Source organism: Ictidomys tridecemlineatus, chromosome 8 (assembly GCF_052094955.1).
Source record: "Ictidomys tridecemlineatus isolate mIctTri1 chromosome 8, mIctTri1.hap1, whole genome shotgun sequence".
NCBI classification, from domain to species: domain Eukaryota; kingdom Metazoa; phylum Chordata; class Mammalia; order Rodentia; family Sciuridae; genus Ictidomys; species Ictidomys tridecemlineatus.
The window spans coordinates 117,107,854-117,134,383 of NC_135484.1; the positions used below are offsets into that span (position 1 = coordinate 117,107,854).

The 26,530-nt window shown below is 53.5% G+C and overlaps 1 protein-coding gene across 8 annotated transcripts in view; it reads left to right on the forward strand.

Annotated features, from left to right (window-relative positions):
* The window catches only part of Col11a2 (collagen type XI alpha 2 chain), a 29,181-nt gene extending 3,471 nt beyond the window's left edge, over positions 1–25,710 (forward strand). For 3 of the 8 annotated variants that reach the window (XM_040282445.2, XM_078020222.1, XM_021722030.3), the window contains exons 4-67: positions 48–258; positions 683–845; positions 2,494–2,685; positions 3,776–3,853; positions 4,506–4,568; positions 5,279–5,458; positions 7,696–7,755; positions 7,862–7,903; positions 8,128–8,190; positions 8,504–8,578; positions 9,054–9,140; positions 9,378–9,434; positions 9,604–9,657; positions 9,746–9,799; positions 9,898–9,951; positions 10,110–10,163; positions 10,362–10,415; positions 10,502–10,546; positions 10,658–10,711; positions 11,163–11,207; positions 11,369–11,422; positions 11,617–11,661; positions 11,783–11,836; positions 12,083–12,127; positions 12,369–12,422; positions 12,523–12,567; positions 12,752–12,805; positions 13,141–13,248; positions 14,136–14,189; positions 14,472–14,525; positions 14,629–14,673; positions 14,760–14,813; positions 14,940–14,984; positions 15,084–15,137; positions 15,239–15,292; positions 15,722–15,775; positions 16,137–16,244; positions 16,388–16,477; positions 16,674–16,727; positions 16,954–17,061; positions 17,175–17,282; positions 17,420–17,473; positions 17,577–17,630; positions 17,819–17,926; positions 18,149–18,202; positions 18,418–18,471; positions 18,675–18,728; positions 18,875–18,928; positions 19,256–19,363; positions 19,764–19,817; positions 20,011–20,064; positions 20,193–20,246; positions 20,783–20,836; positions 21,092–21,199; positions 21,283–21,336; positions 21,489–21,542; positions 21,801–21,908; positions 22,061–22,114; positions 22,367–22,402; positions 22,555–22,608; positions 22,716–22,983; positions 23,490–23,602; positions 23,971–24,177; positions 24,602–25,710. In XM_040282445.2, the coding sequence (XP_040138379.2) occupies positions 48–258; positions 683–845; positions 2,494–2,685; positions 3,776–3,853; positions 4,506–4,568; positions 5,279–5,458; positions 7,696–7,755; positions 7,862–7,903; positions 8,128–8,190; positions 8,504–8,578; positions 9,054–9,140; positions 9,378–9,434; positions 9,604–9,657; positions 9,746–9,799; positions 9,898–9,951; positions 10,110–10,163; positions 10,362–10,415; positions 10,502–10,546; positions 10,658–10,711; positions 11,163–11,207; positions 11,369–11,422; positions 11,617–11,661; positions 11,783–11,836; positions 12,083–12,127; positions 12,369–12,422; positions 12,523–12,567; positions 12,752–12,805; positions 13,141–13,248; positions 14,136–14,189; positions 14,472–14,525; positions 14,629–14,673; positions 14,760–14,813; positions 14,940–14,984; positions 15,084–15,137; positions 15,239–15,292; positions 15,722–15,775; positions 16,137–16,244; positions 16,388–16,477; positions 16,674–16,727; positions 16,954–17,061; positions 17,175–17,282; positions 17,420–17,473; positions 17,577–17,630; positions 17,819–17,926; positions 18,149–18,202; positions 18,418–18,471; positions 18,675–18,728; positions 18,875–18,928; positions 19,256–19,363; positions 19,764–19,817; positions 20,011–20,064; positions 20,193–20,246; positions 20,783–20,836; positions 21,092–21,199; positions 21,283–21,336; positions 21,489–21,542; positions 21,801–21,908; positions 22,061–22,114; positions 22,367–22,402; positions 22,555–22,608; positions 22,716–22,983; positions 23,490–23,602; positions 23,971–24,177; positions 24,602–24,742 (4,979 nt within the window). In that variant the 3' untranslated portion in view covers positions 24,743–25,710. Of the gene's footprint in view, positions 1–47; positions 259–682; positions 846–2,493; positions 2,686–3,775; positions 3,854–4,505; positions 4,569–5,278; positions 5,459–7,695; positions 7,756–7,861; positions 7,904–8,127; positions 8,191–8,503; positions 8,579–9,053; positions 9,141–9,377; positions 9,435–9,603; positions 9,658–9,745; positions 9,800–9,897; positions 9,952–10,109; positions 10,164–10,361; positions 10,416–10,501; positions 10,547–10,657; positions 10,712–11,162; positions 11,208–11,368; positions 11,423–11,616; positions 11,662–11,782; positions 11,837–12,082; positions 12,128–12,368; positions 12,423–12,522; positions 12,568–12,751; positions 12,806–13,140; positions 13,249–14,135; positions 14,190–14,471; positions 14,526–14,628; positions 14,674–14,759; positions 14,814–14,939; positions 14,985–15,083; positions 15,138–15,238; positions 15,293–15,721; positions 15,776–16,136; positions 16,245–16,387; positions 16,478–16,673; positions 16,728–16,953; positions 17,062–17,174; positions 17,283–17,419; positions 17,474–17,576; positions 17,631–17,818; positions 17,927–18,148; positions 18,203–18,417; positions 18,472–18,674; positions 18,729–18,874; positions 18,929–19,255; positions 19,364–19,763; positions 19,818–20,010; positions 20,065–20,192; positions 20,247–20,782; positions 20,837–21,091; positions 21,200–21,282; positions 21,337–21,488; positions 21,543–21,800; positions 21,909–22,060; positions 22,115–22,366; positions 22,403–22,554; positions 22,609–22,715; positions 22,984–23,489; positions 23,603–23,970; positions 24,178–24,601 lie in introns of those variants that run through there. The other 5 variants (XM_040282446.2, XM_040282447.2, XM_040282448.2 and 2 more) reach the window with 5 other exon arrangements.
* Positions 25,711–26,530: the final 820 nt, after the last annotated feature.

Here is a 26,530-nt window from a genome sequence, read left to right on the forward strand (position 1 = left end):
TGTGTCTGTCTCTCATTCCATCTCTGTGTATCTTTCTCCCACACCAGGAGGTTTTCCCAAAGATTTCTCTCTGCTGACTGTTGTCCGGACCCGTCCTGGCCTCCAGGCTCCCCTCCTGACTCTCTACAGTGCCCAGGGTGTCCAACAGCTGGGTCTGGAGCTTGGACGACCTGTTCGCTTTCTATATGAAGACCAGACTGGACGGCCGCAACCCCCGGCCCAACCAGTCTTCCGAGGCCTCAGTCTGGCTGATGGCAAGTGAGTCAATTTCCCCAGTGGCCTTTCAGGAGAATGTGCCCCAGGACCCCTGTTCCCTTAACTGAGAAATCCTGCCAACCCTTTTGACCACACAACATTTACCCACTGCCCAAATGCCAGTCACTTCCAGACCAGAGTTTTTGGCTTTAGAATCTCTATCTTTGCTCTGCCTGTAGTACTAGCCTGTTCCTTGGGCAATTTAACTTTTTTTTGAACATAAATTTTTATATCTGTAAGAGAGATCGATTAAGAAAACCATCGCACCTAGCCTGCGCATGGTTAGCACTCAGTAAACGATAGCTATTGTGACCACTACTTTTATTGTTGCCTCCAACACGTCTATCAGCTGCTCCCCAACCTGTTGGCCTCCCTGCTTTCAGTCAGTCATTCATTCATTCACCTGAACCTCTTTCTGCATGACCAGGTGGCACCGTGTGGCTGTGGCAGTGAAAGGCCAGTCTGTCACCCTCATTGTTGACTGCAAGAAGCGAGTCACCCGGCCCCTTCCCCGAAGTGCTCGTCCTGTGTTGGACACCCGTGGGGTGGTGATCTTTGGTGCCCGTATCCTGGATGAAGAAGTCTTTGAGGTCAGCAGGGCAGTTTGAGAAAAGAGTGATTTCTGCTCCCCTATTTTGTGCCCACTCCCCTTCTGGCTCCATTACCCCATCTTCCTTTTCCCTAGGCCTTTATTTTTTCCCCTTAGGAATTTCTATTTTCATTTCCCATCTTTAGGCCTAATTTTTTCTGTTAGAAATAAGATACCCACTTATATGGATGGACAGCTCACAGACACTAATTCTGTCTTCAGTTTTCATCTATTCACCTAATCTATCTATTCGTCCACCTGCCCATTCACCCAGTCACCCATTGACCCACATATGCAGCCATCACCCACTTATTTACCCACTCATCCATTCACACATTTACCTACCTTTTCATGCATTTAGGCTTGGATCTCCCCACTCACTCATCCTGCCCAACTGCTTCCTTCTTCAAACCACCCACCCATCCATCCATCCATCTATTCACTCATCCATCCATTACCCCCACATCTACCTATGCATATGAGGTTGTGTGCACACATACATGTGCACATCCATTCACCTACTTATCTAACCATCTGTCCTTCTACCAATTCAGCCGCTCTCCTTCAGTACATTTACCCACCCATCTCCTCACCCATCCACTCCCCATGTGGTCATTTATTTAATCACATGTTAAATTCTATCCATCTATTTACCCACAAATCTGTATTCATCTACTACTCTGTGCCTCTCTCACCCGTCAATCCACTGATGCATTTATTCATTCATTTATCATCCATCAACATTCCCATTCAGTTGTGGCTGAGAGTCCCTATTCACTTATCCAATCATCTGTCCATTCATCCACCTACCCAGTTCATAAACATTTTATGGATACCTGTCTCTGAATCCCAAGGAGCTCCCAATTTAGCACTGGAGATGATACAGTAGCCCAAACTATGCGTAAGGCTGGGTTTCTAAATAACATGTGTGGGTGCAATTAAATGACTTTGGCATTCAGAAGAAAGTTCCCCTCCCCAATTTCTAGAGGTCCTAAAATTTCTCATCATCACTGCCATTATAAAGCCAAGGCGACAGCCTAGACCTCTGTCTCAAGAAGCCATTGTGAATGGCTCATTTGTTATCACAAAGGGCAGGGAGTAGGCAATATGTGTTGAACTTGAAGTTGGAAGTCCTGTGTTCTAGTCTTGATTCTGCTGCTCTGAGGGAGTGACCATGGAAGGGAGTCATCGCCCTCCCCTCCACTCCCTGGTTCTGGGGATTGAAACCGGGGACACTCTACCACTGAGCTACATTCCAGCCTTTTAAAATTTTTTTTTCTATTTGAGACAACATTTCACTATGTTGTTCAGTCTGGTCTTGAACTTTTAATCCTTTTGCCTCAGCCCTGAGTTGTTGGGATTACAGGTGTGTGCCATTGAGGCTTTTTGAGCTATTTGGAATGTAATGTATCTGAAAAATGGGCATAAGGATTCTTGTCCTACTGACTTTCCCAGTTGTTTTAAAGGTCCTGTGAGGTCCTTTGAAAACTAAAAAGGGCTGTGTACATGGGAGGCTGGTAACAACCTTCTCCCATTATGTAGCTTTACCTAGGATTGGCCTCCTACCCCTTATCCCATATTTTTCCCTGTTTCTCTCTGAATCTCTCTGCACCTCTCTCTGAGGATGTTCCTTTCTCATATCTTTGCAGGGTGATGTCCAGGAGCTTCTCATTGTTCCAGGAGTCCAAGCCGCCTACCAATCCTGTGAACAGAAGGATCTGGAATGTGAAGGGAGCCAGAGGGAGAGACCTCAGAACCAGCAGTCTCACAGAGCCCAGAGATCTCCAAAGCAGCAACCATCAAGACTTCATAGGCCACAAAACCAGGAACCCCAGCGGCAGGTGAGGGAGTGGGGCCAATCCACAACTGCAACACACTCCAGGGAGGGATGACCCCCAGGCAACTCCCCAGGGAGAAGCCCCCAGTGTTCCAGGGCTCTCCATCCCTTTTGGGCTCACTTTCTCCTCTCCGTAGCTCCCTTACTCAGCTGTACCTGCCCATTCCCATCACCCTTCCCCTCCCAGTCCACATTCATCAACCTTTTTATTTTCATTTAAAAATAAAAAGAGTCATTATGAAGAATTCATGGCTGGGAGCTGTGTTCCCTGCTTGTGTCTCATCCTCTGCCAGTCTACCTGGAACTGTGTTCTTGGGTTTCCATCCCTTTCTTGAATTAAGAGATTGGAGGCTGGGTGTGGTGGTGCACACATCACCCAGCTCCCCAGGAAGCTGAGGCAGGAGGACCACAAGTTGGAGGCCAGCCCTGTCAACTTTGTGAGACTCTGTCTCAAAATAAAGGGCTGAGGGTGTAGCTCAGTGGCAGGGCACCCCTGGATTCCATTTCCCCATATTGAGAAAAATAAAAATAAATTGGGAGATAGTGGGGGAGGGGCAAGCCTTGGGGTAGAAGGTGGGAGACCAGAGTAGGGGAGACAGAAATAGGAAGAAAAAAAGCTGGATGCTTAGTAAGACCAAGGAAGAGAAACTGGAATGGGTAGGAATGGAGGGAGTCCTAAAGAAGTGGTGATCTGTGGAAATGTGGGGGTGGGGAGCCCCATTTCTAGTCTCTCAAACATAGAGATGCAGGATAGGGGCTGTGGTGGGGAAAGGGAAGGAAACTGGATTGGGTGGGGTCTGGGTGGTTAGGGTGACAGATATGATCTGAGTCAGTGGTCTGAAGACTGAAGGAACAATCTCTTAATCATGTCTGCTTCTGTCCCACATGTGGGGCCCACTCCTTTCCCACCTCTCCCCATCTCTCTCCTGACCCCCTCCTCTCTTTTTATCCTCACCTATTTCCTAACTCCTTGTCTCCTGTTTCCCACCTCCCAAACCATCTCCTTATCTGCCCCTCCCCACCCTTCCTGCCTGCAATGACCCCATCTCCTTCCTCTCCCTACCCCGACCTCCCACCCCCTTCCCTTATCCCAGCCCACTGAGTCTCTCTACTATGACTACGAGCCCCCCTATTCTGATGTGATGACTACTGGGACGACCCCTGATTATCAGGTAAACTGGAGGGACCCTACATTTCTCCCCTTATTCTCAGCACCCCTTGTAAACACCTCCTGGACCATTTTCCTCCCCTCCCTAGTTTCTGGGGAGAGACACCATATATTTAGATTATGAAGGTTGACTTACTCGCTGCCCCTCCCCTGTCTCTCTGCTGCAGCGATCTCAGAGCCCCAACCACAGGGCTCCCCCTTCCCCTAGGGGGCGTCGGACCCCTCCCCGAAAGTCTAACCCACCTGCCAAGCGTTCAGCGGCCCGGCAGGCGTCCCCCTCACCAGGCCGGAGGCCCTCTCGAGCTGGAGGCTCTGGTCCAGCAGGTGGCCATCCTTCCCCCTCTCGACGCCCAGCTCGTCGGGCGGCTCCCCCCACTGCCCGGGCCCCTCCCAGGACCAGAGGCAGCGGTTACCGGCAGGTAGAGCCGGGGCATCCAGATCTCTGCCCCCAAACCTCTAGACCTCGGGAATTTACTCTCCCCAGTGTCTGCTCTCCAAAGGGGCTGCAAGATCTGAGATTTCCCCCATCCCCCAGCACAGAATCGCACTGCCCTGGGGCGGGACAGGTGCTGCTTTGCCTCCCTGTGTGCTCTAACCTCCTCTTGCCTTCCCCCTCCCCTTCTCCGCTACTCTCCTCCCCCTCCCCTTGGGGTTAGGACCCCACCCCAGGTGAAGAGGAAGAAGTCCTGGAGTCCAGCCCCTTACCACTCCCAGAGGAGGTAACTCCACCCCCACCCTCATCCCAGCTGGGGCCAGTGGGCTTCTGGGACCCACTCCCCTGGCCCTGCATCTCTTGATGAACCAGCCCTGGCCGGAGGGCTCTTTGTCATATCCCTGTGTGGCTCTGTCTTCTGGTCACTCCAGACCTATTGGTCTGCTTGTCTAAGTGCAGCCCTTTTCTTTGATGTCCATGCCTCTTTCTGTTATCCTTTGGTTCCAGAATAGGATCCTCTCCATGTTAGTGTCTAGTGGGCTTACTTTCTGTGTCATATTTCCATCCCGAGGATTCATTTTCTGTTCAAGGCTGTCACTTTTGTTTTCTTTGCCTAGTCTCTCTCTGTCTGGTCATTTTCTGGACTCCTTATCTATCATTATGTCCATGGACTGTCCTCCCTGTGTCCCGCCCTCCGGCCACCCTTGTTATCCCCCCTCCGGGCCCATTTTCTGGACATTCCTCCCCAGTTTTGGCCTTGGATGGCTATGCCCTTTCAATTCAGCCACTCCCCTTGCTCTTCCTGCGTAGAAAAGTTCCCAACCCCTTCCTACTTGTTTCTGTCCCCACTGTCGTAATCCCAATCCACTGAGTTTTGTGATCCCTGTGGCCTAGGATCCTTTGGGTTAGAAGCTGTCAAACCCTGGGGCCCAGGGAAAACCTCCTGTTAGCCCTAATGCCCCCGTCTACCCCCTCTCCCTCCCCATCCCCGGGAAGGAGCAGACAGATCTCCAGGTCCCCCCCACAGCTGACAGGTTCCTGGCAGAGGAGTATGGGGAGGGTGGCACAGACCCCCCAGCAGGGCTCTACGATTACACCTATGGCTATGGGGACGATTATCGTGAGGAGACGGAGCTTGGCCCTGCCCTCTCCGCGGAGACAGCCCACTCAGGAGCCGTAAGTGAAAGGAGCTCCTCTTCCATCTTGACCACCAGTGGGCACTGCAAGAATTGCTTCTTTTTGGTTTTGGTCATTGTCTGTTGGCTGTAAGCTGCTTCCCATTGGTGTTTTGCCATTTTCTGTTTACATAAGATGTCTGTGTTGCTTGAAAAAGTTACTTCCTGCCTTCCTTTGCCAGATGTCTTACCCTGTGACTCCTGTGGATCCTTCTACCTGTGGTGATTGGGATTTTTCTTTTTTAAAATCCTATGGCCACTTCCTGTCTTTCTTAGCCACTTCCTGCTTATATCAAGCTGGATTTTATAAAACTTTTGGTCAGTAAACAATTACCTTGTGTCCACTTTTAGTCTGTCTCCATCATTCCGTCTAGGTCAATACAGTTTCTTGTTCATGTTGCTGTCAAAACAATCCAACTTCCTATGTCATATTTTCTAAGCCACAGGCTACTTCTTATGTGTCTCTTCCTGTCTTCTCTAGCTATGGCATCCATCTTGGTGACAGTGTATGGTTGGATTAAAAAGGATCTATTATTTGTGTCCTGATTCTAATTTTTCATGCTGTCTCATGACAATTTCCTTTGATAATAACCTACTTCCTGTGAGTCTCAGGTTATAAAATCATAAAGTTTCCATTGTGGACCTAGCTATTTATCCTAGCAACTTTTTATGTGTCCTAACTTTGATATTTGTGTTTTTCTGGAAGAATTACCTTTCACTGTTATTATTCCCTTGGCAGGAATCGCTTTCTATTTATTTTGTGAATTTCTTTTCTCCCTGGTTCATGGTAGCCATGTTTTTGTTGAAGGTCCACTTCCTGGATCCTCTTTTCTTGGCTTCTTCCTGTCCAACCACTTCCTGTTTGTCCAGTTTGTTTTCTAGCCATCTTGGCCATGTTTAATTTTTCTTGGCCCTGGCATCATTCTTGCTTCCAAGTGTTTGTCTCTTTGTTTTGTCTTCTTTAGTGGTTTCCTATGTCTTCAAACACTCCCTGTCAGTTGGGATATTTCCTGTCTACTCCATTTCATCTTTTGCCTGCCTTGTAGTTATGGCTGCCTCTGTATCCCGCTGCCTCATCCCACACCTCCCTTCTCTAATATTGCCACCCTTGACCCTCTGCTGCTTTTCCCTTGTGCTGCATTCTGGGTAATTGGGATTGATCTGGGATTTGGGAGAGTTGGGAACTGATCATTGCCATTTGTTCAGGATTGGGGGGGGCATTCTGAAGATCTTTGAGAGGTGGTGATGGTAGTAAATATCCTCCATTCTCCCTGTTCTTATTTTGGTTCTGATCTTAGAATTTGGAGTATTCATCTGAGTGGAAGTGTGGAAGGGATGGAACTGGTGGGTTTGGAGTGTAAATGAAGGCCAGGGAAAGGGTGTTGCATCCTTGCTAGGATAGGAACTGGGAGGATTTGGGGAGCCCACTGTGAGGCTTGGATAACTGAGCCCAAAAACCAGGTATGACTTTTGAGTTTGAGCTATTGTGGAGTCTGCTCTCCAAATCTACTTAACATTTATATGCTTGGGCTGGGATTGTGGCTCAGTGGTAGAGTGCTTGCCTAGCATGTGTGAGGCACTGAGTTCAATTCTCAGCACTGCATATAAATAAATAATTTTTAAAAAGTCTATTGATAACTAAAAAAGAATTGTATGCTTAACACTGGGGAACTTTTAAACTTGTGAACCACTTGAAATTCTAAGTAAAATTTTATGCATAAGCGCATATTTTCTGGTGAAAGACTCATAGCTTTCATCAGATTCTCATATGAATCCATGTCCTATCCCAACCCCCAAATGAAAAATCTATCCATAATCTTAGATTCTTTTTTGATGGACTGGAGTAAGGCTGAGAAAATGGGTGATTTCTTAAGGTTCTAAGGATTCCTGGGGTCAAAGAGAGTTTTGGGAGATAGAGTGAGGTCCTCCAGAAGAGGGTTTGGGAATGGTTGAGGGTTTCAAATCTCAGAAAGAGAAAGAGGTTCTCGGGGAGATGGAGATGTTGCATTTGCTGAGGTGGGACTGGGAACTGGAGGGTGTGGGGAGCCCTAAGGTCTTCTTGGTAGACTTGGGAGGTCTGTGAAGAGGGAGTTTGAGGGAGGAAAACTGAGAAATTTGGAGGCAGGGTTAGGGAGGTCTCCAGGGAACCTGAAAATGAAGGTTGGAGTTGGGATGGGCAGTCCTGGTATCCTGGCTGCTCACAGGCCCCACTGGGGGTTACATGTGTGTCTCCCTCAGGCTGCCCTTGGACCCCGGGGGCTGAAGGGAGAAAAGGGTGAGCCTGCAGTGCTGGAACCTGTAAGTTACACTGGTTACTGAGCTGAGGGAGGTGGGAAGTAGAAAGGGAAGCAGAGGTGGGGGTTCTGGCCCTTTAGTCTCTGACTTTTAACTTTTGACTCCACAGGGTATGTTTGTGGAGGGACCCCCTGGCCCAGAAGGCCCTGCGGTGAGTGTTGCTGAGACATTAGCCTCTGTTCTCTTTTCAGAGATGTTTCCTACAAGCTCATCCATGCCCTTGCCGGCACCCAGGTCTCCTTCTTAGAACTCTGGAGAGTCCTTCCAATGAAGGCTTCCAGATTCCCAGACCTCTTTTGTAGAGACCTTCCTTCAGGCACACGACTCTCTTCTGTCTGATGCCTACATCTGACCTTCTCCTCTTTGGTTCCTCAGGGATTGGCTGGACCTCCTGGCATCCAGGGGAACCCAGGCCCAGTTGGAGACCCTGGAGAGAGGGTAAGGGCGTGTTCTGCTGTGGAGGGTGGGGAGCTGCCTTTGTACTCAGTGTGTGTACGGAGAATCTTCAATATTCTTTATTAGGTAACTGTTTGAAGGGGTAGTTGAGTGTCACATGACCCAGGAAGGAGGGCATATTCTGGTTGGGGAGGGGAGTAATCTGGTGTCTCACCCACATTTTTCTCCACAGGGGTGGGGAACTCTGGAACGATCTAGGGAAGTCAACATTTATTCTATTGAGGAAGGTTTCAAAATGATGTCCAGGCCCCAACATCTTCTTACTTGTCTCCCTATCTTTCTCATTTTTTCCCAGGGGCCTCCTGGCCGAGCAGGACTTCCTGGATCTGATGGGGCCCCTGGCCCTCCTGGCACATCCCTCATGCTCCCAGTGAGTAGTCTTCTGGGCTTTGGAGTGGGATTCTGGGGAGTACAGGGGAATTGTGGTATGTCATCATGAACCAAAAGGTGGTAAAAGCCATGAGGAGTCTCTAAAGACCATTAATTCAAAGACATGGATCTTTGGTGAGGGGATTGGGGCCTTATTAGATGATTTAGAATTGAACATGGGTCTTCTAGAAGTAAACTTGGATTATCTAGAACTGGGCAGGAAATCTTCTATTTCAGAGGCCTAGAACCAAAGGAGAAGCTGGGGAGGAAGAGACCAGAGAATGGGGAGAAGGGCAGGAGATGAGTTTCTGAAAACTTCTAAGTGTTGATCCAGAACCCACAGGAGATGCTGGAGGAGGGCACAGGGGTGTCCCAGAACCTGGGGATGGGGCAGAAATGTTGGATGAAACCTCTGGCTGGAAAGGCCACATGGATTTCCTGGAAGATAACTTGGACCTTCTGTCCTTGCCCTTTAGTTCCGGTTTGGTAGTGGTGGAGGTGACAAGGGCCCTGTGGTGGCAGCCCAAGAAGCTCAGGCCCAGGCGATTCTGCAGCAGGCACGGGTAAGGAGGGTTGGGGGATGGGGGGTTCCTAATGAAGTTTGATGGGAAAGGGGAAATAGTAGAAGGGGGATGAAAATTTAGGTTGGGGCAAAAGGAAAACTGGGAATGTCTGGATTGGTTTGGGTTGGGAAGAATATAGAGCAAAGGGTGAGGATTAGGAACAGAAAGGCAAATTTGAAAGGTTGGGGTTCTCCAGCTGCCTCCTCCTCAGCTCTGCTGTTGCTCCTGCTCCCCTAGCTGGCGCTCCGTGGACCCCCTGGCCCCATGGGATACACAGGCCGTCCTGGACCCCTGGTGAGTGAATGGAGTATTGTGGAAGAGGTTCCTTTATTTGCATGTGTGGGTATGAATGGTCCTGGAAAAGAACCAGGTTGGCAGTTGTTTTGCTTCTTTTGTGGGGGGTGCTTTGAGGTCACTGTTGGGTGTGTCCTTCAACATATCCATCCTCTCTTCTCTCTTACAGGGACAGCCTGGGAGCCCTGGCCTAAAAGGAGAATCTGGAGACCTAGGACCTCAGGTAACAGCTCTCATATTTGATTCCTAGCCCAGTGTCTCCCTCCACCCCATCTAGGTCATTAACCCTGCCTCTGTTCCTTCTTCACCAGGGGCCTAGAGGACCTCAGGGTCTCACAGGCCCTCCTGGCAAGGCTGGGCGAAGGGTGAGTACCCCAGGGGTGGGATGAGTGTTAGTGGGAGATGGGGCTTGGACGGGGGAGGACTGCCTCTGCTTGCTCTGACACTTCCCTTGTATCTCCAGGGACGAGCAGGTGCTGACGGAGCCCGAGGGATGCCTGGAGAACCTGGAGTGAAGGTAAAAGGCGTGGGACCCTCTGTGATGCCTATAACTTCCAGCCCCATTAGTGCTCAGGTATCCCCAGGTTACAGTCTCTCCCCACTCAGGACACAGTGAGGAGGGGTAGGTTGGGAAAGTGAATGGGCCTTCACTCTAAGTGTCCCTCTTCATTTTAGGGTGACCGAGGTTTTGATGGACTCCCAGGACTACCTGGGGAGAAAGGCCATAGGGTGAGTATATTAGGGGCTTGGCTTTTGTGATGAGGGCAGATCTTCTGTGGAGGGGAGTAGGGATCTCCAGGCAAAGAAGGGTGGCGGGGAGCTCAGCAGGAGCTCAGTGAATGTGATTGGTTGGGTAATTGGGGAGGATCAATGTCTGTCTCTGGTGGGGACTCTGAGACCCCTCTTAGCTGTAACTCCATTTTCCAGGGTGATACTGGTGCCCAGGGCCTTCCTGGGCCCCCTGGTGAAGATGGAGATCGGGTAAGTATTGTGACAAGGACAGGGTTTGGGTGCAGGAGAAATGTAGAAGTCAAGGCTGCTTTACTCACTGTGTTCTCCTCCTCTAGGGAGATGATGGGGAGATTGGGCCTCGGGGGCTGCCTGGAGAGTCGGTGAGTATCCCAAGGGGTCAGGCTGGAGGCAGGTTCTAGGGACAGGGGTACATAAAGGACATGTGTTCTCTCACCCAATCATGCTATCTCCTTCCCCAATCTTGAATGCAGGGACCCCGAGGACTTCTTGGTCCCAAAGGCCCCCCTGGTATTCCTGGGCCCCCGGTAAGTGACTGCCTGACTTCTAACCCTGACCTTACATTTTGACCTCTCCAATGCTTTATCTTTCCAAACTGACTCCCTTCTCCCTTTCCCTGTCCTTCCCTGCTCCACCTTCCTGTGAGCTTTCCTACCCCTGGCCGCCCATCCCTGCTCCAGCCTTCACCCCGAGAAGCACTTGGAGGGCCATATGGCACAGTGCACCAAAAGCCCCGAGTGCAGCCAAAATGAAATAAAAATACTCAAGAAAAACAAAACAGAAACCCTCTAACCCACAGACCCAAGGCCTGCGGATCTGGGATGGCTGGGATGGCTTAGGTTTGGAATGAATTGGTGGTTTGACCGATGAGCGTCTGCTCAGTCCACCCTCTGCAAATGACCAGGCCTCTCAGAAACCACAGGTCCCTGCAGGCCTGGCCCCACATTCCAGCCTGCTCACACCGCTCTCATATTTCAGGGAGTCCGAGGCATGGATGGTCCCCACGGCCCCAAAGGGAGCTTGGTAAGTGATGGGCATGGAGACCTGGCAATAGTGGCATGTTCACTGCCATTTAACCCCCTATCTGTTCCTGGCTCCTACCCTCTTGGATGGCCCTGCAGCTCTCTGTCATGTTTGTTCTGTCACCATCTCCTTCTGACTCCTGCCTGGCCACATGTTTCTAGGGACCCCAGGGAGAGCCAGGACCTCCTGGACAACAGGGCACTCCTGGGACCCAGGTAAGTGGCCCTACCCACACTGTCCTCCTTTAGTGACTTCCCCTGGGCTTCACAAGGGGTCAGACTCTGGATGGGACAGAAGATAAAGGGTTGCAGTCACTCGCTGCTCATGCTCTGAATGGGAATGCGGAGGGTGGCTTAAGAGAATGGCCCACCCTGTGAGGTCCCTGTGATTTCTCTCTCCCTGTGTGTAGGGTCTCCCTGGGCCTCAGGGTGCCATCGGCCCTCATGGAGAGAAGGTGAGTGGCTAAGTGATTTGGGGGAGAGGGTGTTTAGGGAGGGCTTGGAATATCTACTGGAGCTTTACCTATGTTATTCCTGACCCCTCTAGTGACCCTGATCTTCCTCATCTTCCTATAGGGTCCTCGAGGGAAACCAGGGCTCCCTGGCATGCCTGGCTCAGATGGACCCCCGGTAAGTGTGTCCCCATCTCTTAACCCAAATTTCCCCTGGTCCTTTCCCCAGTGCATCACTCCCAAGCTCATTTAGCAACCATCCACACAGTGTGTCCCTTGCACTGAAAGGTCACTGCTGGTGTCTGTCCACAGTCAGTTAGATTTTGTTAGGTCATAGAGGGAATTGGGGTTGGAAGAAGTTTAGGGAGGGGTGAAGGGAAGGTGACAGGAGCCAGAAGTCACATTCTACATCTTCTACCTCCAGGGTCACCCTGGGAAGGAAGGTCCCCCTGGAACCAAAGGAAACCAGGTGAGATCCTCCATGCCTCCTTTTACCTTCTAAAAGTCTCCACCAAGACTCTGAGGCTTCAAAGTCCTTGGGATTTCCTTGTCTCACTATTCACATGGCTCTGACAATATTTTCAGTCCCCACACCCTGGAACCCTATCCAGACTCAAGTGTCTTACTGTACTTCCATTTCTTCCACTCCCTGAGGTCTCCACAGTGATACCCTAAGTTCTCTTTATCAATGCCTCTCTTTCTTCTTCTAGGGTCCTTCTGGACCTCAGGGTCCTCTAGGTTACCCAGGACCTCGAGGTGTCAAGGTAACTGACCACAGGGGAGCCACATAGGGGTCTTAGGAGCTTGGTCCTTCCAACTCAGCCTCCATCCTCTGATCCCTGTCTATCCTCCATCTGATTTTAGGGTGTGGATGGAATTCGGGGTCTGAAGGGCCATAAGGGTGAAAAGGTGAGCACTGGCCCCCAACTTCCCAGCACCTTCGCCCTCACCACCTCTTTCCTTTAGTCTGTTCCATCTTGTTCCCCACCTCGTGAAACCCACCCTCCACCTGTATTCCCTGCCATCTGCATTCCATTTTAACTCTCCCAACCCTCCATCATCTGTGGTGTCCTTTCGCCTCCATTTTTCTCAGGGTGAGGACGGCTTTCCTGGGTTCAAAGGTGACATAGGTGTGAAAGGTGACAGGGTGAGTAAAAGCCCCCCACGCGGGTCCCTCAACTCCATGCCCTAATGATCCTTCACTTTGGAGTCCCCAATTGCCAGCTTATTCCTTAAGACTATTCCTCCCCAATTCCAGTGTCTTGGCCCCTTTAGAATCTGAGCCCACTGGGATGACAGCCCCATGGCAGGTGCCACACTGGGCTTCCAATCACACTCACCCTGCCCTGTGGGGCTTCTTGACCCACAGTAGCTTCTGGGACCCATCCCAACTCCACTTACCCTCACTGCTGTTCACCTCTCTTCTTGGGGCCCAGACCTTCCTCCAGTTCTCCATACTCACCTCCCCAACCTCTCACTCAGGGTGAAGTTGGAGTCCCTGGTTCCAGGGGAGAAGATGGCCCCGAAGGGCCGAAGGGACGCACTGGACCTACTGGAGACCCTGGGCCCCCTGGTCTCATGGGCGAAAAGGTGACAGGGATGAGAGTCTGGGCCTGGGTCCTCTGGGGATGTGGTGGCCCCACAGGGGTGCTGGAGCAGAGTTTTTATGGGGGCTGCCAACAGTGGGAGTCAGTCTAAGATGGCAAAGCATTAATTATGCCCCTCTGTGTACATAGTTCCTTCTGGTCACTATTGAGCAGAGTGGGAATATATATAAAATCCAGAAAAAGTCCTCGTTATGACAAATTTGGTTTAGAGAAGGCATTGAGAGGCATTTCCACCTGCAAGGCAGAGTGAAAATGTCTCCAGACTCAGAGAAGTAGGCTTTGTGAGAGAGTCAAAGAGGAGGCGAGAGTTGTGGCCTGGTGCTGTGCTAATTCATCCTGTTGGTCCCGTGAGGTAGGCATGACAGTCCTGTTTTGCAGGACTGAGCCTGGGCAGGCTGGCTACAGAATCCCTGCTCCTTGGGATTGCCTTGGCAGGATGAAACCTAGAGCATCAAGAGGAAAGGGGTACATGGGGAGGAGTTGGGGTGGTGCACTGCCTGAGCAAGCACAGGGGTTATAAGAGGACTGACTGGCCTTGGTGGAGTAACCTTGGTGGAGTAGCAGTAGGTGCTGGGAAAGATGGAACTGAGGTTGACAGGTAAGCAGTGGCCAGATCACAGTGACTCTGAAGGACTTGATGTAGCTGCAGATTTTAGTTAGAAGACATGTGGGAGGCAAGATTCTAGCACTGGAATTGGGGAAAATCTACTTTGGGAAGAGTCTACAAAAGTCAGGCAATTCATGGGGCAGGGGACCAGGGGCTGGGGAGTGTTGCTGGGAGCTGGCTCTCATCTCTGCAGGTTGGGGTCTCCAGGGTGGAGTAGTATCTATTCCTCCTTCCATTCCTAATTGCTCGCTGTCCCTCCACAGGGCAAGCTGGGTGTTCCTGGTCTTCCTGGCTACCCTGGACGACAGGGTCCCAAGGTGATATGATGTTGCATTTGTGCCCCTCCTTTTCCCTGCCTCTCTTGGATTCCAGGAAGCAGAGCAGCAGGGAACCCTAGACAGAATTTAGCCAACCTTCATTCTACAGATTTAAAAAGAGGCCCAGGGAGCAGCAGGGGTTTGTCCAGAGCTATCTAGTTATTGGCAAGGCCCAGGTCGCCCCAAATGCTGTCTTCATGGCCTCTCCTGACCCCCTTTGGCCCTTGTGGAACGTGTCACCTTTCATGACTCCTCAATTTTCTCCCTTCTCCATCCTTCCAGGGATCTCTGGGATTTCCTGGTTTTCCTGGAGCCAGTGGAGAGAAGGGAGCCCGGGTAAGCTGGGAGAAGGAAGTGGATGCAGATGGAAGAGCTGGAGGGGACGCGGGGGCTCTGTGGGGAGTCATCCCCCGGGTGATATTCTATTTCATTCCACCAGGGCCTGTCTGGAAAATCAGGACCTCGGGGAGAGCGGGGACCCACGGTGAGTTCAGAAGGGAGAAAAACAGGTGATTCAAAATCCAAATTGATGCATTGGGGCATTTCTGACAACTCTCCTCCTTTCCCTAGGGTCCACGGGGTCAGCGGGGGCCCCGAGGTGCCACTGGGAAGTCTGGAGCTAAGGTTAGTGGTCTCTGCGAGGCTCTAACTGCCCTCTGCCGGCTGAACCTCCACTCTCCCTCAGTCTTCCTACCCTGGGGGTAGTTGGGAAGCAGCTTCTCCCACCCCCTGACTCTGTTTTCCCCATAGGGAACATCAGGTGGTGATGGCCCCCATGGCCCCCCTGGAGAGAGGGTGAGTGTGGCTTGAGGGTCCTATTTCCCAGAGAGGAAGCTGTGTGCCACTGGCCAGCACCCTTGCCCTTCTCTTCATTGAGCCTATCTCTGTCTCTAGGGTCTCCCTGGACCGCAGGGCCCAAATGGATTTCCTGGCCCCAAAGGCCCCCCAGTAAGTTGACTGTTGATCTCTGACCCACCTTAGTTCTCAGGGTCCTTCTACCTTATCCCCCTTCCCAGCTAGAGTTCACCTGACATCTGAACTCCTTCCAGGGCCCCCCTGGGAAAGATGGGCTGCCAGGACATCCAGGCCAGAGAGGAGAAGTGGTAAGTGATGGCCCTTAGTCATTCATTCATTCTTTTTTTTTTGTACCAGGGATTGAATCCAAAGCCACTTAACCACTGAGCTACATTCCCAGCCTTTTTGTTTCTGAGACAGGGTCTTGCTAAGTTGCTCAGGGCTTTGCTAAGTTTCTGAGGCTAGTTTTGAACTCATGATCCTCCTGCCTCAGCCTCCCAAGTCACTGAGATTACAGGCATGTGTCACTGCACCCAACTCTGGTCATTCGTTCAGACCCTCAAACCCCAGAGCTGTCTGGAAGGCCCAAGGGAGGTCCTCCTGGCAGAATGAATGCGCCCTAGTGCTGCTCAAACCCAGCCCAGAGTTTGGTGTGACCTTTTCCTTCCCTGGGAGCCTGGGATTTGCCCCCCTATCCCCACCTGCTCTGACTGCTCTCTTCTGTCTTCCTCTCTCAGGGTTTCCAAGGGAAGACGGGCCCACCTGGCCCTCCTGGAGTGGTGGGACCTCAGGTAGGTCTGCCTCCAGGAACAATGGAATCCAGACCTGAAGTTAATGCCTGTGACCCTCTTCTCCCAGTCACATAGCCCTGTCCCTTCATTGCCTGGCTGACCCTGGGGGCTGGGATTTGGGGCAGGGGTTCCGAATCTTAGTTTCTGGGATAGTTCCCTCCTGTAGGAGAAGAGGCAGTTCCCCAACAGGGATGCCAGGTGGTGCAGGTACTCTATACTGGGAAAGGCCAAGCCCAGCAGTGCCTGGGGAGTCCATGGAAGTTGGGGCAGGGATAGAAGGGCTCTAGGAGGTGGCCAGAGTGATTGCTTTGTACAGACAGTGGGACGAAGGGGCTGAATGTGGGATTATGCCTTTCCTCAGGGAGCAGCAGGAGAAAGCGGCCCCATGGGTGAGAGGGGTCACCCAGGCCCCCCAGGGCCTCCTGGAGAGCAGGGACTGCCTGGCACAGCTGGGAAAGAAGGCACAAAGGTCAGTGAGGGGCTGGTGGAGGGGACCTTGGGGACTGGGACTTGGGGTGCTGAAAGGGATGGGTAACAGAATTTAAAGGGCCTGAGATCTCTCTGCCCCATTTGGGAACATGGTGTGGCTCAACATCTCTCTTTTCCTTTTAGGGTGACCCTGGTCCCCCTGGGGCTCCAGGGAAAGATGGTCCTGCTGGACTAAGGGGCTTCCCAGGAGAGCGAGGCCTCCCGGGCACTGCTGTGAGTGTGACCCCAAAATCAACTGCCTGTAACAAGTCACCTTGCATCCTGACCCTCCTCTGTGTCATTCCCTGCTCCCATCTCTCTCAGCCTGATTCCTCTCCCTGACCCTCATTCTTCCCAGTGTGTGTGAAACCCTTTTCTGTGAAGTCCCACCTTTCCGTCTCACCTATTGCCCCAAATCTGTGTTTCATAGGGTGGACCTGGTTTGAAGGGGAATGAAGGTCCGGCTGGCCCCCCTGGCCCTGCAGTGAGTTGGGGTCCCTGATGGGCAGTGGGAAGGAACAGGGAGAAAGGGTGGATGAGGAAAGATGAGGAAAAGAACTTGGCAGGGGCCATGGGACTGGGCAGAGGGAGTCTAGGGTCAGCTAGGGTGTATGTGACTTTTAGTTCTCCTAGGAACCGTGGTCAGGGTTCTTTGATATGGTGACCTAGAGACTCCTTTCTGAGAGGCCTTACTCCATCTCATCTCTTAGGGCTCCCCTGGGGAGCGAGGTACAGCAGGATCTGGGGGACCCATTGGTCCCCCAGGGCGTCCGGGTCCACAAGGTCCTCCTGGAGCAGCAGGCGAGAAGGGCGTCCCGGTGAGTGTTGGGGGCCTGGGGGGCGGGGTCTGTGAGCAGTGGGGTGATAGCTCTGGGGTGTTTGAGGGTGAGGGTCACATCCTGGCCATGATTCCTTTCTTCATTGTCCACAGGGAGAGAAAGGCCCCATTGGTCCCACTGGCCGTGATGGGATACAGGGTCCTGTGGGGCTTCCTGGTCCTGCTGGACCTCCGGGTGTGGCTGGAGAGGATGGAGACAAGGTAAGGGAACCTACAGATGGGACCAGTCTTCTCTCCAGATGAGATGGCTGATCTGGACATGACCACCTGGTTCCTGTCCTATTATTTGCCCCCTCTGCCCTTCTCCATTCTCAAATGTCTCAACTGTCCTCTCCCAGGGTGAGGTTGGAGACCCGGGTCAGAAGGGCACCAAAGGGAACAAGGGCGAACATGTAAGTGCCCATGATCTTGACTTTTGACCTCCTGGCCTTTAACCTCACCCCCTCCTGGTTTCTCTCCTTGTCTTGATGTTGCTGATTCTCCTTTCTCCTCCAGGGCCCTCCTGGACCCCCTGGGCCCATCGGTCCTGTGGGGCAGCCTGGAGCAGCGGTGAGTGCCCCTTTCCTCTCAGTTAAGGGCCTGAAAGTCTCTGTTCTTCCATGGATTCACCTCTGCCCTTGAGGTTGGGCCTGGAAGTAGGGGCCCTGGATCTGGTGCCCAGCTCTGTGTGGTACCACAGAACACCTGACCCAAGACCTATCTTTGTGTCCTTGTCTTTGTCCCTATTCCTCTTCCAGGGAGCAGATGGGGAGCCTGGAGCTCGGGGGCCCCAGGGACACTTTGGAGCCAAAGGTGATGAAGGAACAAGAGGATTCAATGGGCCCCCAGGACCCATTGGCCTACAGGTGAGTTATGGGTGGGGACAGGGCTGAAAGATGGGGTCAGAATGAGGCTGATGTTTGCCTGAGAGCCCTGCCAGCAGCCTGCTGGTGAGGACTAGGGAGGTGGGGACAGAGGCCTGGGGAGGTCTGTGGAATCTGAGGGGAGGGAACTGTGGGGGCTGCCTGCCTGGGGCTGTGCTTTGAGTGGGTTGGTCACCTGGGTCTGTGCTTTCTGTACCCACACAGGGCTTGCCAGGCCCCTCTGGGGAGAAAGGAGAAACAGGAGACGTGGGTCCTATGGTAAGTGTGACCCCTAGAGACTCCACCCCACCTCTAGTTATCACCACCTGCCCAGCCAACCCCCAGCTTGACACCCCACTGTGACCTTGCTGTCTGCACCCTGTCCCCTGCCCTCTGCCCAGGACCTCTGCTCCCCCAGCCCCCATCCATGCTTGTCCTTTAAGTTCCTGCTCTCACTTCCCCTCCCCATCTCTGGCATATTTGTTTTCCCCCAGGGCCCACCTGGCCCCCCAGGACCTCGAGGCCCAGCTGGACCCAATGGTGCTGACGTAAGTCCTCCCAGCCTTGTCACTTCAGGCCAACATGGTTTGTCCTCTGCCTTCCTTTCCCAGACCATAAACTCTAGTGCCTTCTCAGGTGCCAAGAGAAGCCCCTGACCCTTGGCTCTGGCTACCTTGCTGCTGTGGCTTGGGCCCTCATCCAGACCTCTGCCTCTCCCAGACAATGACTTCTCTTTCTGTTTCTCTCCCAGGGCCCACAAGGTCCTCCGGGAGGTGTTGGGAACCTGGGCCCCCCTGGAGAGAAGGTAACTGGGAAGGGGGGGATGGACCAGTCTTGGGGGTTGGGGATAGGGGTTGGATTTCTGCCGAGTTTGGTTGGGAGAATGAGATGTGGGGAATATCAAGAATCTTTGGGGGTGGGGAGAAAGATTTTGACTCAGTCTCTTTCTAGGGGGAGCCAGGAGAGTCAGGGTCTCCAGGGGTCCAGGGAGAGCCAGGTGTCAAGGTGAGTGACAATTCTAAGGTCCTACTCCCCAATGCCCTTCACCCTCCTACTGTACCTGCACCTTTCTTGTGACCCCTTGGAGCTGGAACTCCTCTGGAGCCCAGCAGTCTCTGCTGCCAGCATGATTCCTGGGCCTGGGTGAGCCCTGCCATCATTTCCTTGAGGGGAAGAGGGGCCAGAGGACTCCCCCAGAGGTCTGACTTTCTGTGTGTCTCACTTTGTCCCCAAGGGGGTTAGGGGAGGCTGAAGGTGTCTTGGAAGTTGGGGTTGCATCCCTGATCTTCAAGATCCCCTCGAGACCCTCTATACCCTCTACTTGTTCTCCAGGGTCCACGTGGGGAACGTGGAGAGAAAGGAGAGTCGGGGCAGCCAGGAGAGGCAGGACCACCAGGGCCTAAAGGCCCCACAGGCGATGATGGCCCCAAAGGGAATCCCGTGAGTTGGGGGAGTGCGAGAGGGCGAGTCGTGCGCATGGGAGACCTGGAAATATGGGCCTGGGGGTGAAGACAATGGAGGGTGGGAGCCCAAGGGGCGGGCGATGCAATGGAGGGGGGCTCTGGGAATAGAGTCTCCTGGGAGTGGTGCATGGGGCCTGGAATGCCAAAGGAAAGTGAGCTTGCCCTCTAGTCAGTCCCTGAAGGCATTAGAAGGCATGCAGGGTGGGAGGTGGGAGGTGGGGAGGAGGGGACGCTGACACCTTCTTCCAAGGGTGCTGCTCATGGGTGCAGCCTGCAGAGATGAAGAGTGTGGTATTGTCCATGCCCTGGGGGTCTGTGCTGGCTCTGGGTGGGTTTAGGGGGCTGTGACTCTGACCCTTGTTTTCCCTTTGGATCAGGGTCCTGTTGGTTTTCCTGGTGACCCTGGCCCCCCTGGGGAAGGTGGCCCTCGGGTGAGTCTTACCCAGGGGAGGGGAAGGGGCAAAGAGAGTGGGGCTTGAATGGAGGGGCTCTGTGAAGCTGATGGGTTTGGGTTTTGGGGAGCTGGGGAGTGGCAGGGAAGGCAGAGAAATGGGAGGATTGGTAGTTTTGGGGTGATGCCAGCCATGTTGGGGTCTCACTTCTGACCTTGATTTATCCTTGCAGGGCCAGGATGGTGCTAAGGGTGACCGAGGAGAAGACGGCGAGCCAGGACAGCCTGTGAGTGACCAGTGACCCCCACCTTCTGCCCCACTGAGCGCAGCTGTCAGAACCTGTACCCATCTTCTCCACTCCTAAGGGGTCCCTGGTCTGGAGGCCACTAACCTCTCTAATTCCTCACTCTCTAGGGATCCCCTGGACCCACTGGGGAGAATGGACCCCCTGGACCACTTGGAAAGCGGGTAAGAGAGGTGGTTGCCTAGGATTTTGGGTGGTAGTCCTTGGGTAGGATGGAGAGAGGCTGGGACAATGGCAGGTGATGGGCCTTGTGTTGGGATTGTTCTTGGGTGTGGTGTGCGTGTGCATAAGCAGTCATTTATCAGGTGCTGTTACCTTGGGTATCTTTGTTCTTGGATTTTGGTCTATCTGTTCTTGCCAGGGGTGATGCTGCTTAGTGACCAATCAGAATGGATGCTGGAAGAGGGGCTGAATTTTCCAGAGACCCCCTGCTAGCCAGGGTTTAACCTCTTAGTTTCTGGAGCAGGAGTGGGCCACTAGGTGGGATGTGGGCTCTTCAAATGTATAGAACTACCAGATTTTTTAACAACTAGCATGGCTGTCCTTGTTCTTAGTTTGTGAATCGGTCCTCTGTGTTTGTGGCTACATCTGTACGTGTGTGTGCACGTGAGTGTTTGTGTACAAGAGGACAGGAGTGGGAATGAGCAGAGCCTAGCTGCCTACTGCCTCATCTTTTTCTCCCTCCTGCCTCCATCCACAGGGTCCTGCTGGCACGCCTGGTCCAGAGGGACGACAAGGAGAGAAGGGAGCCAAGGTGAGGGGGAGGCCGCCCTGCTGGAACATTCCCTCCGTCTTCCCCATCTCAGATCCCTGTGTTCAGATGCCTCCCCATGTCCACCTTGCTCATGTAGAGCCTTGTGGGGATAGTGGCTCTGGACTTGTTCTTGCCCCAGGAACTCCGGAGGTTTCAGCTCTTCCTAAGAAGAGCTCACCCCTTCCATTTTGGACCCCTGGACCTCCTGCATCCCTCCTTCTGCCCTTTAGGACACATTTCTTGTGTGTGTTTCAGGGAGATCCTGGTGCTGTGGGTGCCCCCGGGAAGACAGGCTCTGTGGGTCCTGCAGGCCCAGCAGGCAAGCCTGGCCCTGATGGTCTGAGGGGGCTCCCAGGTGCAGTGGTGAGTAATGAGGGGGATGGGCAGTGGGAAAGGTGCTGTGTGGGATGCTTCTACTGACCTCCCGGGTTCTCTCCAATCTGTAGGGTCAACAAGGGCGTCCTGGAGCCACAGGCCAGGCTGGGCCCCCAGGTCCTGTGGTGAGTGACAGGACTGGGCTGGGCGTGTGGGAAGGGTGGGTGCCCCTGGGCAGTGGTCACTGAGCTGAATCTCTAGAGGAAGTAGGAGGTGGGAGAGGGGAGAACTTGGTTGCATCTCTCCCTAGAGTGAATGACTTCGTACCTCCCCACAGGGACCCCCAGGGCTTCCTGGCCTCCGAGGTGATGCTGGAGCCAAGGGAGAGAAGGTGAGTGGCAGACAGACATCGGCCGGGTGTCTCTCCTATCGCCCTCACCCCTTGAGACCTATGGGGATATGAGTGTCTACCATTGTGATTCAGGTCTCCAGAACCCAGGTCTTGGGCATCTTTATTCAGTGGGGCCATTCACAGCTGCTGCTCTTGTCCCCAGACCCTGTACCCATTTCTCCCTTTATGTCTTGGCCCTTCTTCCCAATGCATGTGATTTCTTTATGCATCCCCAAGACCGCCTGTCCCCTTCTCTAGGGTCACCCAGGTCTCATTGGACTGATCGGGCCCCCTGGAGAGCAAGGAGAGAAGGGTGATCGAGGACTTCCTGGCCCTCAGGGCTCCCCTGGACAGAAGGGAGAGACGGTGGGTCCTGAAGGTCTTGGGAGTTTGGGTGGGAATCATGATGGAGGTGGGAGAGTGAGGTTGGGGACTCCACCATGGGGTGAGGGAATAGATACTGGGGGGGGGGTGACTGGCAGAGGGAACTAGTTGAACAAGCCCTCTCTTCTTCCTAGGGCATCCCAGGAGCGTCTGGTCCCATTGGTCCTGGAGGGCCCCCTGGTCTCCCTGTGAGTACCCTCTGTTCTTTCTCTAAATCCCTACACCTCACCTCCAAGACCTCCCAGTGGCTTTTCATGGCACCAGGCTAACCGTCCTGAGTGTCCCCAGCATTTCCTCCTCCAGGAATGTTTCTGTGTTCCCACCTGGCTGCCCCTCCTGTAATAACCTAGGGTCCTGTGGACTTGTGACCTGGACCTGTCCATTTCTCCATGACCTGTCCTTCTCTGTGGTGACCATTTATTTTTGTCCTCATTTCATAGGGACCTGCTGGCCCCAAAGGAGCCAAAGGAGCCACAGTGAGTGACCCTGCTGCTCTGACCTTTGCTCCCCCAGCTTTCTTACCCCTTACCCCGTGGATCCCCTCATTCCAACTGGGGAATGATTTAACCCTTCTGTGACCTTGATCCTATGCTTGACCTCTCCTTGACCCCATTAATTCTGTTGTCAGGGCCCAGCTGGACCCAAGGGAGAGAAGGGCGTCCAGGGTCCTCCAGGACACCCGGTAAGCTATGGGCAGGGCCTGTGCCTCTGACTGTCCTCCATTGCGGAGTCTCCTCTGCTTTATCATCATGCTGACCTCATATCTCCCCTCTCCATCTCTCTCCCCAGGGCCCTCCGGGTGAGGTGATCCAACCGCTGCCCATCCAGATGCCCAAGAAGACTCGACGCTCAGTGGATGGAGGCCGCCTGATGCAGGAAGACGAGGCCATGCCAACAGGGGGTGCCCCAGGCAGTCCTAGGGGGCTGGAGGAGATCTTTGGCTCACTTGACTCCCTGAGGGAGGAGATTGAGCAGATGAGGAGACCAACAGGGACCCAGGACAGCCCTGCTCGCACCTGCCAGGACCTGAAGCTGTGCCATCCCGAGCTGCCTGATGGTCAGCACCAGCCTCAGGGCAACAGCCTTGAGCAGGCAGAGTCCATGTTGGGAGGGTCTTAGGGAAGGTGCTGGGCTGGGATGAGGGGCTTGGAACAGGGCTTTTAGCCACCCAGGTCAGAAGTACTTCAGTGTTTTAGCAGCTGCTACGGTCCTACCAAGCTCATGGCAGCAAGTGTCCATGGGAGTAGCTAAACACACACACACTTGCGTGTACACAGATGGGTACACGAGTACCTACAGTATACTTTGTACGCATTGCAAGAATGTCATACTTTTCCACTCTGAGGAGCCTGGGGTCACTGTTGGGGGTAGGGGTCGAGTGGAGGTGATGAAGGAAACTGAAGTGCGGGGGAGAAGGACTGGCAAACTGCACATGGTTTCTGACACCTTGGACCCCTGCACCCCCAACACCCCCAGCCCTCCCCACAATGCTCTCAGTTGATGGGTAGGAGGAATGTGGGGTGGACCTTGGTGGCCCAACCTCTCCTGTCCTTTACCCAATAGGAGAGTACTGGGTGGACCCCAACCAGGGCTGTGCTCGGGATGCTTTCCGGGTTTTCTGCAACTTTACCGCAGGAGGGGAGACGTGTGTGACACCCAGGGACGACGTCACACAGGTTCGAGCGAGATCCCTTGACTACTCCTCCCTTGCCCTAGCAAGACCCCCTCAGAGCCTAGTGTTTTCTGGGTTCATGTGACAAGTTCCTTGGCTCTTGCTGTCCTCGGCCCCCTGCCCCCCAGCTTGCTGACCCTCCTCCACTCCTGACTCCCTTCTTTCCTTCTCACCTGTCCTTGGAAGCTGTGTCTCCCTCCCTTGAAACCCAAAGCAGAAGTGTGCCTTTCACTTAGGCCCAGCCCCCTGATTCCCTCCCTGGCCCTCACTCTGCCAGCCCCATCCCCCTATCCCTGCCCTGCGCATGACCCTGGCTCAGTAGATGCTCCTTAGACCCTACTGTGTCTCCCTCTGACCCTTCTCTCCTTCCAGTTCTCTTACGTGGACTCAGAGGGCTCCCTGGTAGGTGTGGTCCAGCTTACCTTCCTGCGCCTGCTCAGTGTCTCGGCCCATCAGGACGTCTCTTATCCCTGCTCTGGAGCATCGCGTGAAGGTCCCCTGAGGCTCCGGGGGGCCAATGAGGATGAGCTAAGCCCAGAGACCAGCCCCTATGTCAAAGAATTCCGAGACGGCTGTCAGGTGGGAACCAGGAAAGCTGGGTGGGGTGTGGACCCCAGCTCAGGCTGCAGGAAGGAGGTGGGACACTCTTTGGGCAGGGCAGTCAGGGACAGCCAGATTGCTGGTGTCACCAATGCCTGAGGGAGCTTAAACAGGAGGCAAGGAGGGTGGGAAGGATGGGAACCATCCTTACATGAGCTGTCCAGGTGGGGCTCAGTGTGTGCGTACACAGGTGTCACATGGGGTGTCATGCAGGCTCATACATGCAAATACATGCACTCATGGAATCACAGGTGGGCTTCTTACATCCCCAGTCTGTACATCCTGAGTCACTGGATGGCCTCAAGATGCTTAGAGGAGAGACAAACCTGGGACTGGGGTTGAGGGACCAGGGGAAGTGGGGGTCTCCACCTTGCTTACGCCTCCTCTCCATCTCCCTCTCAAGACACAGCAAGGCCGGACGGTGCTGGAAGTGCGCACGCCTGTGCTGGAGCAGCTGCCGGTGCTGGACGCCTCCTTCTCAGACCTGGGGGCCCCCCCGAGGCGGGGAGGGGTGCTGCTGGGGCCTGTCTGCTTCATGGGCTAGGACCATCTCTGTCTGACCCTGCCCTTCAGAACCAGGCCCACCTGGAATCACAGCATCAGCTCTGGGCCACCTCCCACGAGGACTCCTGACCATCTAGGGGGTCTTGGACCAGGGCACTGAGAGCCCCTAGTCAGGGGCGGTCAGGGGAGGGGTGAATGGGGGGCAGCTGGGGCACCCCAGTGGCAAGGGGGCATCTGGGACTCCTAGCCCTCCCACCTGGAGCCTGTGACCCATTAGAGAACTGGGACCCTTATTTAAAACTCACCTCTCAATCAAGAGGAAGAAGAGGAAGGACACTGTGTATTTTGTATTTAAAAATAATTATATTAATTATTTAAAGAGTGGAAAACAAAACAACAAAAAAGATAAAGAGAGAAATGCCAACAAAACCAGATGTTGGAGACAGGCTCTACAAGGGGGGCCTGGTACCCCATCCTTGCCTCAGGGCTTTCCTCAGTGACTATGGGGGATTTCTGGGCTGAACCCCACCTCCCTAACATCCCACGCATAGTACCCACTGTGAATGCTGGAATATATGGTCTCCTTTGCCTCAGGGCTCTGACTTCTCCTCCCCAGGTGGGGTTCCCTCATCTCTACTACCAGCTGTTGGCTCCTGACCCACAAATCTGCTGTCCTCTTTCACTTGGTCTGGGTCTGGTAGGAGCTGCCTGCTACTTGAGGACCAAGTTAAGCCCCCAGGGAAGAAACGGAATATTGAGGGGCTATGCAGAGTCTGGGCTCAGAAAACGTTAAAATACTGAAATTCTTCCATATTGACTGGCAAATTGCCATGGCCCTTAGCCCCCTGAATATCTCATGGCCATCCTGTCCTCTCCTGGCACCTCTTTGCCTTCCCTGATCCTCAATTAAAGGGTTAATGTCTGGCCTATGGATGGAAGGGACTCCCAGGACCCCATCTAACCCAGTGTCCATTCTGACTGACGGTTAAATAATGTGATTGTCTCCTCCTGGGTGTGTGTGTTGGTACTTGTGTTGTTATTTCAGTCTCCCCCAAACCTCACCCAATGCTCCTTCTTTCCAGCTGAGCTGGACCGATATAGATGGCTGAATCCCTTAAATCTGGAGGACTGGACCAGCTGAGCTGTCAGGGCCCAGAGTTTACAAAGCCTGTGACCAGTGTGAAATCTCAGATTGCCCTAGTGACATCACACGGGGACTAAGTCCTGACCTGGGGTTCTGACACTAAGTGCAGGATTGTTTCTGGATGTGTGTGTCTGCCATCCCTGATTTCACTTCAAACACAGCCCCTAATCCCCCACCCCCATGTTTAGAGACTGCAGGGCTAGAAGGAGTCTTAGATGGTCCCGTCCAAACTCCTTGCAAATGGGGAGACTGAGGCTCACTTCCAAGAAAACGTTTACTGCACCGCTGATCTAATTACCTGATCCCCCAGACCTGCGACATCCTGTCATAATGAGTTAGGGATGTTGCCAGGCTGTCCACACTCCCGGGTATTCGTGCCTGCATCCTTCGAGGTTTGGGACTATGTTGGAACTCTCAGTCCGGTTCCGCCTCCTCCCACTCGAGACTGCTCCCCCCCCCCCCCCCCCGTCTCCTTCCTTCCCAAGCTGCCCCACTCCGGGCATATTCAGTAGCTCTAGGATCTTTTGGTCAGGTGTTTGGGTCAGCCCCTCTGTCCTGGGCGGGACGTGGCTACCGGGCATGCGTACTTGGCTTCCAATCCTCATTTAATGGCTTGATTCCCTCCAGTCCTGGTGGTGGTAAACTTATTCCCGGGGCTCATCGCAAGTGGGACGCCCCTTTCTC